The following is a 15,226-nucleotide window of genomic DNA, read 5'->3' as shown; positions in this document are numbered from 1 at the left end:
TAAAGTGCAGTGTGAAGGACATTCAGGGCAGTTATACATGTGCTGGGTCGTCTGCACCTCTCCACAGTCGCAGAGATTAGATGTAGTAGAATATCCCCACTTCAGAAGGTTATCTCTTGACCGTGCAATGTTGGTGCGTAGCCTGTTTAGTGATCTCCAGACCACCCAGTCCTCCTCGTAACCTGGTGCCAATTCTTCCTTTGGTTCCATCCAGTGCCCTTCTCCCGACCGCTTCCATCTCTCCCCCAGGTTGGTCGCTAAAATCTTCGGTTGCTCTGGGAAAACTGCGTCTAGATTTCAAGCGTTTGGTGGCTGGCAGAGTTTTGTGGAGGAGGTGGCTCTCTGCCATCTCAGCCCTCGCTCTTCCGCTATAGGCTGACGCTTCTCTTCGCACTGCAGGAGGTGCAATCCCAGCAAGATGGTAGAGCTTGTCTGTTGGCGTCGGTTTCAGACATCCAGTGACAAGCCTGCAGGTCTCGTTCAGAGCAATGTCGACCTGTTTAGCGTGGGCAGAGTTGTACCAGACACTGCTTGCATATTCGCCTGCTGGGAAGCAAACTGCTAGTGCTGTGGTCCTCACTACCTCTGGCTTTGCGCCCCAGGAGGAATTCGTTATTTTCCGAAGAATATTATTTCTGCCGCTCACCTTCATTTTGGTGTTAATACAGTGCTGTTTATACGTCAGAGCCCTGTCAAAGGGTTACTCCTAGGTATTTGGGGTTAACGCAGTGTTCGAGGAGTGTGTCCTTCCAGAAGACACGCAGCTTACGGGATGCCTGATTGTTACGGAGATGGAAGGCGCAAACTTGTGTTTTGCTAGGGTTCGGCTTGAGTTGATTGTCGGCGTAGTACTGACAGAGCATGTCTAGCGCATCCGTGAGCTTTGTCTCAACATCCTCAAAGGAGTCACCCTGTACGCCATAGCACGGTCATCGGCGTAGATATAGTTTTCCGTACCAGCTGGCAGTGGTTGATCATTGGTGTATATGTTGAAATGTAAGGGTGCCAGTACGCTGCACTGAGGGAGACCATTTTTCTGGGCCCGCCACCTGCTATGCAGCCCTTGGAGTTCCACAGAGAACCTACGGTTCTCTAACAGACTTCTAACTGTGGATGTGAATTTAAAGTCCCTGGTAATGGCATACAGCTTCTTCATTAGCAGACGTAAGTTGACGGTGTCATATGCGGCTGTCAAGTCAATAAAGGCGACACCGGTTATTTTCCGGTTCTCATAGCTGTCTTCAATCAGCTGCGTGAGGTTAATTACCTGAGATGTAGTGCTTTTCCCTGGGCGGAAACCTGCTTGTTGGGGGATTAGGTAGGGTTCTATGGCACTGGAGAGGCGATCCTGGAGTATTCTTTCAAAGATTTTAAAGATATGGCTGAGACGTGATACGGGTCGGAAATTTCTGGGGTCATCAGCATGGGGGATAAGAAAGGAGCCTCCACGAAGAGTATGTGAATGCAATACACATACTCGGGCGTCCCCTGGGCGGTTGTTTACCGGCTGATCCTTTCACTCCAGAAGCAACATACTGGAAGTAATAGACCAGTTTTGTTATTTGGACAGCTAAATAACTGGTGATGGGCGAAGTAGAGAGGATATAAAATGTAGGTTGGCAATGGCAAGAAAAGCGTTTCTGAAGAAATTTAATAACATCGCATATAGATTCAAGTTTTAGGATGTCTTTTTTGAAAGTATTTATCTGGAGTGTAGCCCTGTACGCAAGTGAAACGTGGGCGACAAACAGCGCAGAGAAGACAATAGAAAGTTTTGAAAAGTGGTGTTACAGAAGGATGCTGAAGCTTAAATGGACTGATGAACAATTAATGGAGAGATACTGAAACGAATTGGGGGAACCAAATTATGGCACAGTTGCACTAAAAGAAGGGATCGGTAGATAGGACACACCCTGAGGCGTCAAGTAATCGTTAATTTGGAGGGGAAATGGAGGAGTGTTAAAAACTGTAGACGGAGACCGAGGGTTAAGTACAGTGAGCAGGCTCAAATGGATGTGGGTTCGTAGATTGTGGTAACTGCGCAGAGATGAGGAGGCCTGCACAGAACAGACTAGCGTGGACAGCTACATCAACCTACATGTCGGACAGAATATCATAAGAAGCAACTGTCTTTTTTATTAAGATTGTAACCAAATCCTGCGAGTGTGAATCATGCGCTTCAATATTTTTCGTGGTGTAAATCGAGCTGAATGAACATGCCATTCTTGAATGAATGTGCTGATCAAACTACAGTGTATTTTATTTTACCGCGAGCAGTGCCATAACAATTATTTTTTAGTATAAAAGAGAGCGACAAATATTGGACCAGAAACGATGGGACGTATTGGACCATTCGAAGCGAAGCATGTCAAGTGAGGCGGAAGCTTTGCGCGACATTCACGTCCAGGCTTCGGCGTCTCCTCATTACCGCGGGGCGGGTAGCGGTTCCGCCCAGACCCCCAGATGGGCTGCTGGGTTTGCGCTGGTGGTCCGCTTAATCGCGTGGCACATCCAGCAACAGACCGTCGCCTTTCTGCGGACACCCTCACAGCGTCTACTATGCGCGCCCGTTCGCCGTGCACTCATTATATAGAAGCGGCCCCATCTACAAATTCGACTGGAACACATTTTCCCCCCTTAGCCGGTAGCGCCGTTTCTCTGTTAGAAAGAAATCGAAACTAATGGCGTGCCCCTTCTCTTTTTTAGCAGCTTCAAACTGGGAACGGGGGGAGCGAAGTGTGAAGCCCTGCGGAAGTGCTCAAACAGGGCGTGCGCATCTCCGGCCCGCATCTCCTTATTAATTCTCTTTCGCTGCCTTCAACACTTACGCTGCTCCCTGTGATCTCGCGTACGTCCGTTGCAGTCGTTGTAATTTACCGTTCTCGAAGCAGCACTCGTTGTCCATTACGTCACCCATCCCTCACTCACATACTCCCTCCCATTAGCCGTGAATGAAAAGAGCGGGCGACTGGGTGTAGTGTTGAGATGATCCTTTTGCGCGACACTGCGCTTCGAAGCACTCTCTCTCTCTAATCGATTCAGAAAATCGTTCCCTGATGACACCTGATAAATATGCACAGCTATAATTTTTAAACCACCGGTAATTAACTGTATTAAGTCAACACATCCAACGATAGTAATGTTACTGCTGAGTTCTAGCGATTGCCAAAAATACAGCTACAAATCTAGGATTTTACAGTTATTCTTTTAGTTCTAATTTGACCAGTGAGGAGGTTCATAGTGAGAAAGAAAAGGAAAAATAAGGACCTGCTGATTATTTTTCTTACTGTAGGATACAGTAGAGTAACAGCGGGCTTACAAGAGATAGTCTAAGGTCGTAGGTCTATCGTCAATGCAAACCTCTTACAGCGAATATAATTTTTATTTTATTCTTTGCTCTACACTTTTTAAGTATTTTTGACTGGATCAAATAAATATAATTAATTGCCAGAACCCTGGAAGGATATGGTGAAGTAGGACCACTGGGGAAAACAAGTTATACTACAAACTGTGCCTCACCTTTGTTGTTGTCATTGTGGTCTTTATTTCGAGGACAGATTTGATGCAGCTTCCCATTCTGCTCTATCTTGTGCCAGCCTCTTCACCTCCGAATAACTACTGCAGCCTACATCCTACTGAATCTGCTTACTGTATTCATCTACTGGTCTCCCTCTACAAAGCCGGCCGCGGTGGCCGAGCGGTTCTAGGCGCTTCAGTCCTGAACCGCGCGACTGCTACGGTCGCAGGTTCGAAACCTGCCTCGGGCATGGATGTGTGTTTCAAAAGCTTCAATTCTCTTCTTGTCTAAACTGTTTATCGTTCATATTTCTCATCCATGCATGGCTGCACACTCCATACGAATATCTTTTAAAAAATAACTGTTTATTAGTTAGTCTATATCAACAAGTCACATAGTCACATATGAGGGACTGGACTCGCATTCGGGAGGACGACGGTTCAGCCCCGCGTCCGGTCATCCTGATTTAGGTGCCGGGATGGTTCCTTTGAAAGGACACGGTCGGCTTCCTTCCCCGTCCTTCCCTAATCCGATGAGACCGATGACCTCGCTGTTTGGTCTCCTTCCCCAAACAACCCAACCACATATGAGGACTACAAATTGCAATTCCTGTTTTTAAAATGTAAAATTAAATAAAGTCTATGTGCATAGCACTAAAAATACTGCACAACACTGCAGTTATCGGTTGTATGCGCTGCGTGTCTTATTTGGAAAGAAACTTGTTCTATTCACACACGGCACATGCTGTTGACAGCAGCCTTCAAGTGTGCATTCATTACTGATCGGTTATGACTAGGGTTTGTTTTTCCAGCAGTGTTAGTTGGACGGTGACAATGACTCACAGCAGTATGGGTAGGATGAAGAGTTGGCCGATATGCACCTCATGTACTGTATAGGTTCATTCAATGCAATGTAAGAGCACTACAATAACGCTAAGTTGCGGTATTCCTGCAGCGACATCAACCACCGAACTGCACTTTTGCATCCGAGGATTACTGCATTACTCTGTGTTCGCTTTGCTCACAGCATATTACAATCCCTTTCTGACCTCCGTTAACCCTTGAAATGGTAAAAGTTTTTTTCCAACTTAACAATGCAATATATGTCATTATTTACTCAATGAATGAACCCGCTCAATTTATTAGCTATTTTTAGATTTCCGGTAAGTATGCAAACAAGCACCGCCATTCTGGATCGATCGACCACTGTGTCATCCTCGGCCAATGACGTCATCTGGATGCGGTATAGAAGGTCGTGGAATCAGCAGTACTGCTTCTCGTTCAAGCAGCTTCTCAACTGCTATCCCGAGATTGACTGGACCACATTCCAGTCTTTGCATGAAGAAAAAATCCTAGATAGTACCGGGAGTCGAACCGTTTTCTCCCACATGGTAGCCAACCGCGCTGATAACTCATCTACAGAGGCAGACATAATGAGGTATCGTGTGATGAAAACTGATACGAATGAATCAGAAGAAAAACAATTATACATGGTTATACATGGTAATTCCAGTAGTTTATCATTGATGTATACAATGAAGAGCTAATATCGTGTAGGGCCCCAGCGAGCACGAAGAAGTGCCACAACACGACGTGGCATGGACTGGACTGAAGTAGTGCTGGAGGGAATTTACACCACGAATCCCGCAGAATCCGTAAGAATACGAGGGGGTGGAGATAATTTCTGAACAGCACGTTGCAGGGAATCTCAGATATGCTCAATAATGTTCACGTCTGGGGAGTTTGGTGGCCCTCGGAAATGTTTAAACTCAAAAGTGTGTTCCTGGAACCACACTGTAGGAATTCCGGACGTGTGGAGTGTCGCATTGTCCTGCTGGAATTGCCCAAGTCTGTCGGAATGTACAATGGACATGAATGGATGCAGGTGATCAGACAGGAAGCTTACCTACGTGTCACCTGTCAGAGTCGTATCTAGACGTATCAGGGGTGCCATATCAATCTAACTGCACACGCTCCACACCACTACAGAGCCTCCGCCAGCTTGAACAGTCTCCTATTGACATGCAGGTTCCAGGGATTCATGAGGTTGGCTCCATACCCGTACACGTCCAGCCGCTCGATATATTTAAAACGAGACTCGTCCGACCAGGAAATGTGTTACCAGTCATCAACTGTCCAATGTCAGAGTTGACGGATGCAGGCAAGGCGTTAAGCTTTGTATCGTGTAGTCATCATGGATACACGAGTGGTCCTTCGGCTCCGGAAGCCCATATCGATGAAGCTTCGTTGAATGGTTCTCACGCTGACACTTGTTGATGGTCAGCATTGAAATCTGCAAAAATTTGCGAAAGGGTTGTTTTTGTCATGCTGAACGATTCTCTTCAGTCGTCGATCGTCCTGTTCTTGGAGGATCTTTTTCCGCAGCAGAGATATCGGAGATTTGATGTTTTACCGGATTCGTGATATTCTGAAATGGTCGCACGGGAAAATCCCCACTTAATCGCTCCCTCGGAGATGCTGTATCCCATCGCTCGTGCGCCACTGTAACACCACATTCAAACTCACTTAAATCTTGACAACCTGCCACTGTAGCAGCAGTAACAGATCTAACAACTGCGCCAGATGCTTTTTGTCTTATATAGGCGTTGCAGACCGCAGCGCCATGTTCTGCCAGTTTACATATCTCTGTAAATGAATACGAATACGTATACCAGTTTCTTTGGCGCTTCAGTGTAAGAGAGCGCACTTAAAAGTAAGACCCCGAATTTATTATGTGGAAATTTTTGAAGTTTTTTAAATAAAACAAAGGTTGTTAACAGTCTACATCTTTATTCTTCATGTCTACGTATGTATTTCTCAATATAGTTACCCTGGCAGCGAACACATTTCAAACACAGACCAGTTTGTTGATACCGTCAATGCAGAAATGTTTGACTTTGCTGACGGAGCCACATCCTCACCGCTGCTTGTAATGCTTTATCACTATCAAAGTGGAAACAACTTTGGAGACATATAATCAAAACATCTTGACATATTCGCCCTTTTTCACCAGTTATCCCTACTTCCTCAGCGCAGTGAGCTCTCTTAGCTGCAAGATGTTGTCAATTTATAGGCTAAAATTCCTGAGCGTCTGCCCAGCTGCATGGAGGATGATCGACGACAGTGAACTCAAGGCGTCAGACTGTTGCACATGTCCCAGCGCTCGTGTGTGGTCTGGCGTTGTCATGCTGAAAGAGAGGGTGTTCCATATGTGGACGGATTTCATGAATTCGAAATACGATTACAGCACGCTATTCCTCACGCACCTGCACATCGCCACGTTACACGCTACAGTTCGGAGGCCTCTAGCGGCAGAGGGCTGCAAATAAGTAGATATGAACGAGAAAGATGTAGAATGCTAATAAAGTTTATTTTATTTAAAAAGATTTAAGAGTTTTCATATAAAAATTCGGAGGCGTTACTTTTCAGCGCACCATCGTACAAGGTGATTCAAAGTCTTTGTGACAAACGTCTAGGGGTGAGAGATCACGTCATGGGATACAAGTTTTGCTAGAAACAAACGGGTCGCTGACGCTTCCCAGCCATGGAATAACGGGATTTCACCGAACTAGCGAGGTCTACTACTCAGGTGTGCTCAATCTGCATAATACCTGTCCCAGTAAACTGACAGAGTGATTTTCAACAAGAAAACTTATTTTACTAATTTCCAGTATTCTGGAAAGTATGACATCAGGAACTGTATGGTTTACCGAATTATGCAACACATAGCAACGAACCGTCCGAGTTGCGAAATTAATTTTCCTTATTACTTGATGGTAAGTTTCCAATGTAACTTCATTATCAGATCAACCACTAAGATATGCAATAACACCCGTTACGACAGCCACATGACGGTTATTCCAGTTAAACACATCTTGTAAACTAGTGCTGGGCTAAACTTCGTTCATCTTTTTAGGTGAATGAAGTTCAGCCCTGCAGTGAAATGAAACGTGGGTGTGGCTAGGGCCTCCCACTGAGTAGACTGACCGCTTGGTGTAAGTTTTTTCAGGTGACGCCACTTTGGCGACTTGCGTGTCGATGAAAACAACACAATATCCAATCCCTGAACGAAGAAAAATCTCCGACCCGCCCGAAAAACGAACCTGGGCCTCTTGCTTGCATTCTGCCTTGCTGACCCCTCAGCTACGGAGACTGGCCAGCCTTGCACTAATTTACAAAATGTGTTTAACTGGAATGAATAGGCCTGTGACTGTCGTAATGGATGTTATTGCATAGCTTAGGGGATCAATTGATAATAAGCGTAGACGCGAAAGTAGTCATCACGTAATAAACAAGATTAATGTTGCTACTTGGATGGTTCTCTGCAATTTACTGCATAATTTTATAAGAAAAATCTATGAATGAATGTGTCTGAAAGGAGAGAGACGTTTTAAAACTCGGTCTACCACATTTCACGTAGAGTGGATAACTGGCTTATAGGCAACACACATCCTATATAAGCGCCGCAGAATGCCTATACCATGCTGTCTCTCAGGGGCATAACCAGTCTTAAACGACGCCTGGCGTCGCTGTGAAGCATCAGTAAACATTCTGTCACTAATAAAAGTTCTTCCCCATGACGTGATATATCACCTTTAGATATTTGTCGCAAAGACTTTGAAACACCCTCTATATTTAACAATATCACTTAAAGGATTAAAAGCATGTTCCAAACCATCTGCAGTTTTCACCTTCACGCAGAAAATTTTTAAATTACTTAAGCAGAACGTTAAATCACCATAATGACTAACAATATTTGTAATCTGTGCAGCTGGAATCAATTATGGAATGAAACAATACGTTGAACATGCTGGATGCTGAACTGAGCGCAAGCAAACGGCTGCAGAAGGCCCCCTGGAAGGGAGCCTGTTTCGCGACTCGGTGGCCGCGTGTGGGTCCGCGCTGGACAAAAGGCCCTCCAGTTCCCCCGCCCTCCAACGCTGCTACTGCCACTCGTCATCGTCACCGCCACTCCCTGGCAGCAAGGGGAAGTTTTCGCGAAGGGCCCAATGCTTTGCTGCGACTCCAAGTACACCAATGCAAATGAGTCCTCCAGGAAGGCACAAGTGCTTCGGTATTAAGGCATTGTTTCAACGGCGCAATCCTTGCACAGCACCATAGACGATTCGGGACTTCATGCCAGATCCCTACTGGCTTTCGTTTATCCTCTATCGTCAGTGCACTTTGCATGTAGAAGTACTAGTTGTAGTTTGCTTTCTTTCGTTTGTACGTTTGTTCCATTACCACACATTAGACTACTAGATCGCAAAACGCCGCTGAAATTTTGGTACTTGTGAACGGCTGTGTTTTATAACCAGCCAATGTAAAGTGGGCGTCTAAGTCGCTTGCTGCACAGGCTCAGTAGAATAGTTGCGTATTTACGGAAGTCGGTATTTCAGCTTCGTCAAGTAACACAAGACGAAGAGAGTGATTTGAAGATCACATGCTCAAAGTTATCAGATCTTTTTCTGATGCCTTTTGGGTCTTTTCTTTCCTCTAAGAGTGTGACGAAAGTCTAATAAACTCTTAAACTGTTTTTAAAACTGTATTTTAAAATTCTAAGAAAGAAGACGTGCTGTTTCTATTATGCCATTGCCGAATTGCTCCTAATAAGTGTATGGATGGCAATGGAAATCACTGAAACGCAAAACTCAAGGATCCGACGGATTTCTTTACAGGTGAATGGATAATTTCAAGCCAAATTAGCTCCACTTGTATGCATTACTAAGCGCATATTCTTCTATCAGAAATTTGGAAAGACATTGTAATTCAATACAGCAGAAAGCAGGTTTTTGTGGAATATATAGACAGATCCGTAACTCAGTTCAGGATTCAATGATATGCTGCGCCTCCTTCATTGTGTTAAGAGTTTGCCACAAAGGAATATGAGGGTATCATTACTGTCCATGTTATACTCTAACGGATTGGCTGATAATAATACTTGCAATCATAAACTTTCCACAGATGTTAAGATAGAGTACAAATCGCTTTAGTCTGAGTCGTATTTACGGGCTTCGGTTGTCCAACCATCATTAGGGAAACCGGAAGTTCACACGAACAGCCTGTGAGCAGCTATGTTATTACCAAATGATATTCGTCACAGACTTGTTGAATCAAATGTATAAGAGGTCTCCAACCTAAGAGTCGGTATTTTGTGTTCATGCATTCATTTTCTGCTTTGACTTCTGCACCATAATTCTGCAAAATGTAAAGACTCAGGCAACATGAGGAAATACACAACAAGGTCTGCATAAAAAATAACCGGAAAAATCTGGGAAGTGCGCTAGATGTCCTTGTTAATAATTTCGGTTTGCTGGCGTAAATAAATAGAGGCTCAGAATCTATTATAACGGTATGATTGAGAATATAGGCAATATGATAAGAGATCGAAATATTAATTAATTTCTCGATACACTTACAGGAGAAATCTGCAACTTAATAAATGGGTATCCTGATCCCAAGCTGTGGTTCGCCAGGTTAGTGAGTCGTGAGGAGATAATCCTCATTTATTTTGTTACTGCAGCAACAGTTTAAAGAAATTGGTGTCCGATGTACCAATAATTGGATCATCAATCACGAATTTATCGAATAAAAAATAATTTACGTAGAAAAGCCTACTTGTTACCAGTAGTCTGTTGGAGAAATAATCTTACGGGGAATGGTATGCCTTAGAAATATTCATGCAAATCTCATGTACACATTAGTTGTACTGCCTTGTGTTTGGAGGAAACCAACTTGCAATGGAACATTCTACGTGTATCAATTGCTGGTGGCACGGATTCACAGTGTCCCTCTTGTGATTGCTTCTATATGACACTTTGACCGAAAATATTTTAGGATTCTTTGGAAATGGTGAAATCTGCGTTGAGAATTATTTAAAGGGGTACAACTAAACCAGTGAAGGGGTGGAACACTGCACGTGATGAGACCGGAATCGAAGGAGAGTTTGGCCACAAGAGTATTGGACTGTTGACTTAACCGCAAGTGTTGTCGGAACAGAATACGTCTCGCCGAGAACGGTTTCCGGGGAAAAGCAATAAGTCCGGAAAGAAAACCGCACAGAAGGCACACGAGGGGCACATTAAGGCATTTCCGGCTGTTACACACCATACTGGGGAGCAACTCGAGGGACAGTTGGGCTTTATGGTCCGAGAAGAGCAGCTCGCCCCAGCAGCAGAGAGGAGGGACGCGCTTGCGGCCGAGCAAGTTGACGCAGGGAGGTGGAGAACTGACCGGGAAAAACATTCCGGCTCCACGAGGAAGCTGCTGCCTCAATTTCTTGTTCTAATAATAACATTACCGGTTTGCTCTGACACCTTGTCGTCTGGAAAGAACGTACTTGTGGTCTTCCTAACGCCATGTAGAGGCCACGTTTCTAACTCATAGTAAAGGTCGATCCCTTGCTTGCTAGCGCTCAGTGAGTATGAAAACAGGTCTCAATAAATAGAACCAAGCAAGTGCCGTCTCAGACCTTTTTTTTTTTTCCATCTGCGAATAATGGAGCAGCTTCTCCTCGGTGTGCTGACAGCATGAGCGTTAAGTGTGTTGTTAAGTTAATGCGGATTCTTCCACATAGGTTGTTATTTATTCAAACTTTTCTTCATTTCATAACTGGCTTAGGCTCTTTAAGCCCTTATCCTCTGTTTAGCTGCATAATAAAAGCACCTCAATGAAACATATACGACAAACTCCAAATCTTCCATCACACAAAAAAAAAAAAAATGCAGAAAATGAATATTCTGAAAAAAAAAATAGAATTTTTAGTCATCAGCTAGGTACATATATCAACGAAAAAACTGAACTACAGAACAGAAGATATCTCCGTAACTTTTCTGTTATTCTACTTAGGTGTAAAACTAATCTAACCAAAATGGGAATTCAAATGGTTCAAATGGCTCTGAGCACTATGGGACTTAACTTCTGTGGTCATCAGTCCCCTAGAACTTAGAACTACTTAAACCTAACTAACCTAAGGACATCACACACATCCATGCCCGAGGCAGGATTCGAACCTGCGACCGTAGCAGTCCCGCGGTTCCGGACTGAGCGCCTAGAACCGCTAGACCACCGCGGCCGGCCAAATGGGAATTCCGTTCGTAGTTTCCACACTGACAGGTAGGATTCTTTGTATTGCCAGTACACTAAGTAAAATTTTTAAATTTTCGTAATTCCCCATTTCGTATACGATACTTTCGAAAAATTTATTTTAAATTTATTGTTATTAGCTCCTTTTTCTTTGAGCATATACGTCTATATACATAAATAGAACTCTGAATTTTTTGGATTGCCCTCACTTTTATTCTTTGGTTCCCGTTATATCTTTGCACTTTTCCCTTCTTAAGAGCACCATGTAACTGTCAAAACATCACGAACATTTAAATTTCCAAACCAAAACAAACAGAAGCAAACAATGTGAATACGCTGCCATTTATGTATATACGGCACCTTTTTGTAGGTAATCGCTTCTCCGTTAGTTTACATACACACTATGTCGATTTGCAGGGGTAATGTAGTGAGGTTTTGTTATAATGCTGAACACTGGATAATGGTTTAAAAAGCCGAAATCAGTTGTGAAAAGAAGTAGAAACTTAACAGCAGCCTGTGCAAAAAATACTCAATCATGCAATAAATTTGTGGTCGTGGTAGCCACAAGAAATTAGCTTTGTGACGCCTCACTACTGACGAAAATCTACATCTGACTTTTGTGTAAGTCATGTGTCACAAGACAACAAAGCGTATTATCGCTACTACACCAGAAGCTACTGAAATCTATACTTCGACACTAGTGATGAGGGCAGTCACGGAAAAGCGGTAAAAGCTGTTGAAAAATCATTAGCACCCTTAATTTTTCGTTCTTATAAAAACGGATGTGAGATTAATGAATCCTTGTAACCATAACTAATCTTCATCGCAGTTTGGAACACACCGCAATGTTCTTGTAGTAGTGCCCTAATGCGAATGAACTGTCATTTTGTCAATTACTCATTCAAAATGTTGTGTAGCTGATGTATGTTCTGAATGGGAACAACATCGAAAGGTGATATTGCTGTAGAAATAATTTTGTTTACTAATACATACAGATAGCATAGATAGTCACTCTGCTATCTCCTAATCACTACACACTTTCAGATCTACTACTGGTGGTTTCACTCACCATCTACTCGCTGCCATGTCTCTGTAAGGAATCACCTACCTGAAAAAAAATCAGGAAAAATATGTGTTAGTTATGAGAGCATCGGTACATACGTAATGTTGCTTTTTAGGTCAAACATGTTTAAATTATGTGAATATTTCTAGTTTCGCTATAATCTAAGCAATTGGTAAGAGGCATTACGCACAGAGTAGAAAAACGCAAAACATAAAAAAATGTAAAAGAAGCAGACACACATATCACTTTTACTGCATTATTAAGTAATCAAACAAATGGAATAGATAATAAATTTCATAATGCTTCGTAGATAGTACATAGTGACTGAAATTAAAAGAAAGAGGACACACATTCTAGCGGTGCTTTCGATCACGAAATATGTACACTACTGGCCATTAAAATTGCTGCACCACGAAGATGACGTGCTACAGACGCGAAATTTAACCGACAGGAAGAAGATGCTGTGATATTCAAATGATTCGCTTTTCAGAGCATTCACACAACGTTAGCGCCGGTAGCGACATCTACGACGTGCTGACATGAGGAATGTTTCCAACCGATTTCTCATACACAAACAGCAGTTGACCGGCGTTGCCTGGTGAAATGTTGTTGTGATGCCTCGTGTAAAGAGGAGAAATGCGTACCATCACGTTTCCGACTTTGATAAAGGTCGGATTGTAGCCTATCGCGATTGCGGTTTATCATATCGCGACATTGCTGCTCGCGTTGGTCGAGATCCAATGGCTGTTAGCAGAATATGGAATCGTTGGGTTCAGGGGGTAATACGGAACGCCGTGCTGGATTCCAACGGCCTCGTATCACTAGCAGTCGAGATGACAGGCATCTTATCCGCATGGCTGTAACGGATCGTGCAGCCACGTCTCGATCCCTGCGTCAACAGAAGGGGACGTTTACAAGACAACAACCATCTGCACGAACAGTTCGACGACGTCTGCAGCAGCTCGGAGACCATGGCTGCGGTTACCCTTGACGCTGCATCACAGACAGGAGCGTCTGCGATGGTGTACTCAACGACGAAACTGGGTGCACGAATGGTAAAACGCCATTTTTTCGGGTGAATCCAGGTTCTGTTTAGAGCATCATGATGGTCGCATCGGTGTTTGGCGACATCGCAGTGAACACACATTGGAAGAGTGTATTCCTCATCGCCATATCGGCGTGTCACCCGGCGTGATGATATGGGGTGCCACTGGTTACACGTCTCTGTCACCTCTTGTTCGCATTGACGTCACTTTGAACAGTGGACGTTACATTTCACATCTGTTACGACCCGTGGCTCTATCCTTCATTCGATCCCTGTGAAACCCTACATTTCAGCAGGATAGTGCCCGACCGCATGTTGCAGGTCCCGTACGGGCCTTTCAAGATACAGAAAATGTTCGACTGCTGCCCTGGCCACCACATTCTCCAGATCTCTCACCAATAGAAAACGCCTGGTAAATGGTGGCCGAGCAACTGGCACGTCACAATACGCTAATCACTACTCTTGATGAACTGTGGTATCGTGTTGCAGCTGCATGGGCAGCTGTACCTGTACACGCAATCCAAGCTCTGTTGACTCAATGCTCAGGGTATCAAGGCCGTTATTACAGCCAGAGGTGGTTGTTCTGGGTACTGATTTCTCAGAATCTATGCACTCAAATTTCGTGAAAATGTAATCACATGTCAGTTCTAGTATAATATATTTGTCCAATGAATACCCGTTATCATCTGCATTTCTTCTAGGTGTAGTAATTTTAATGGCCAGTAGTGTAACCAAGAGCAGTAGAAAACATTTTCCTATTTCTGCGCTTCAAGACGGTCATTGTGGTTTCAGGAGCAGAACGATGGCAGCTCGGCTAGGAATGAAAATATCTTTATAAGCAAACAGTATTTACTGTGTGAAATGATACTAACGACACGAACATTCCGAGGCCAAAAAAAAAATCGTTCAAATGGCTCTGAGCACTATGGGACTCAACTTCTGAGGTCATCAGTCCCCTAGAACTGAGAACTACTTAAACCTAACTGACCTAGGGACATCACACACATCGATGCCCGAGGCAGGATTCGAACCTGCGACTGTAGCTGTCGCTCGGTTCCAGACTGTAGCGCCTAGAACCGCACGGCAACTCCGGCCGGCCCGAGACCAAGATTGCTAATATTTTTTCATTTTATCCCAGAATGCATAGATTTGTTTCGGTAGTGTCAGCTGAAATTAGTGAATTCATTTGCATCATTGTAAATATATTTAAAATCACAAACACACTGAACACCGAACACAGTATACAAAATTTTTAATATGTGCGGTAAATATATCGAGATACAGGATCAATGTTATAGTAAGGTAGCACAGATTATTAAGTAAGAAATTAAACTGCGCAATGTTACTGACAAAAAAAAAACAATTCTTAGTTACAGAATAATCTGAATTTTAGAAATTAGTAAATTAAACATCAAATGATAAAATAGAATGTAATATGTGTAACTTTTCATAAACTTCACAAATGTTTTGAATCAAACGTAACAAAAGCTTTGACAATAGTTTTCAAGACATGTATA

At 43.5% G+C, this 15,226-nt stretch overlaps 1 protein-coding gene across 1 annotated transcript in view; it reads right to left on the bottom strand.

Annotated features, from left to right (window-relative positions):
* Positions 1 to 10,761, bottom strand: part of LOC126114536 (SAM and SH3 domain-containing protein 1-like) — a 443,876-nt gene extending 433,115 nt beyond the window's left edge. The window contains exon 1 of the mRNA XM_049915025.1: positions 10,629 to 10,761. Within this exon, the coding sequence (XP_049770982.1) occupies positions 10,629 to 10,761 (133 nt within the window). The remainder of the gene's footprint in view (positions 1 to 10,628) is intronic.
* Positions 10,762 to 15,226: the final 4,465 nt, after the last annotated feature.

This window comes from Schistocerca cancellata, chromosome 1 (assembly GCF_023864275.1).
Source record: "Schistocerca cancellata isolate TAMUIC-IGC-003103 chromosome 1, iqSchCanc2.1, whole genome shotgun sequence".
In the NCBI taxonomy this organism is placed as follows: domain Eukaryota; kingdom Metazoa; phylum Arthropoda; class Insecta; order Orthoptera; family Acrididae; genus Schistocerca; species Schistocerca cancellata.
This window is presented reverse-complemented; position numbering and strand designations above follow the sequence as displayed.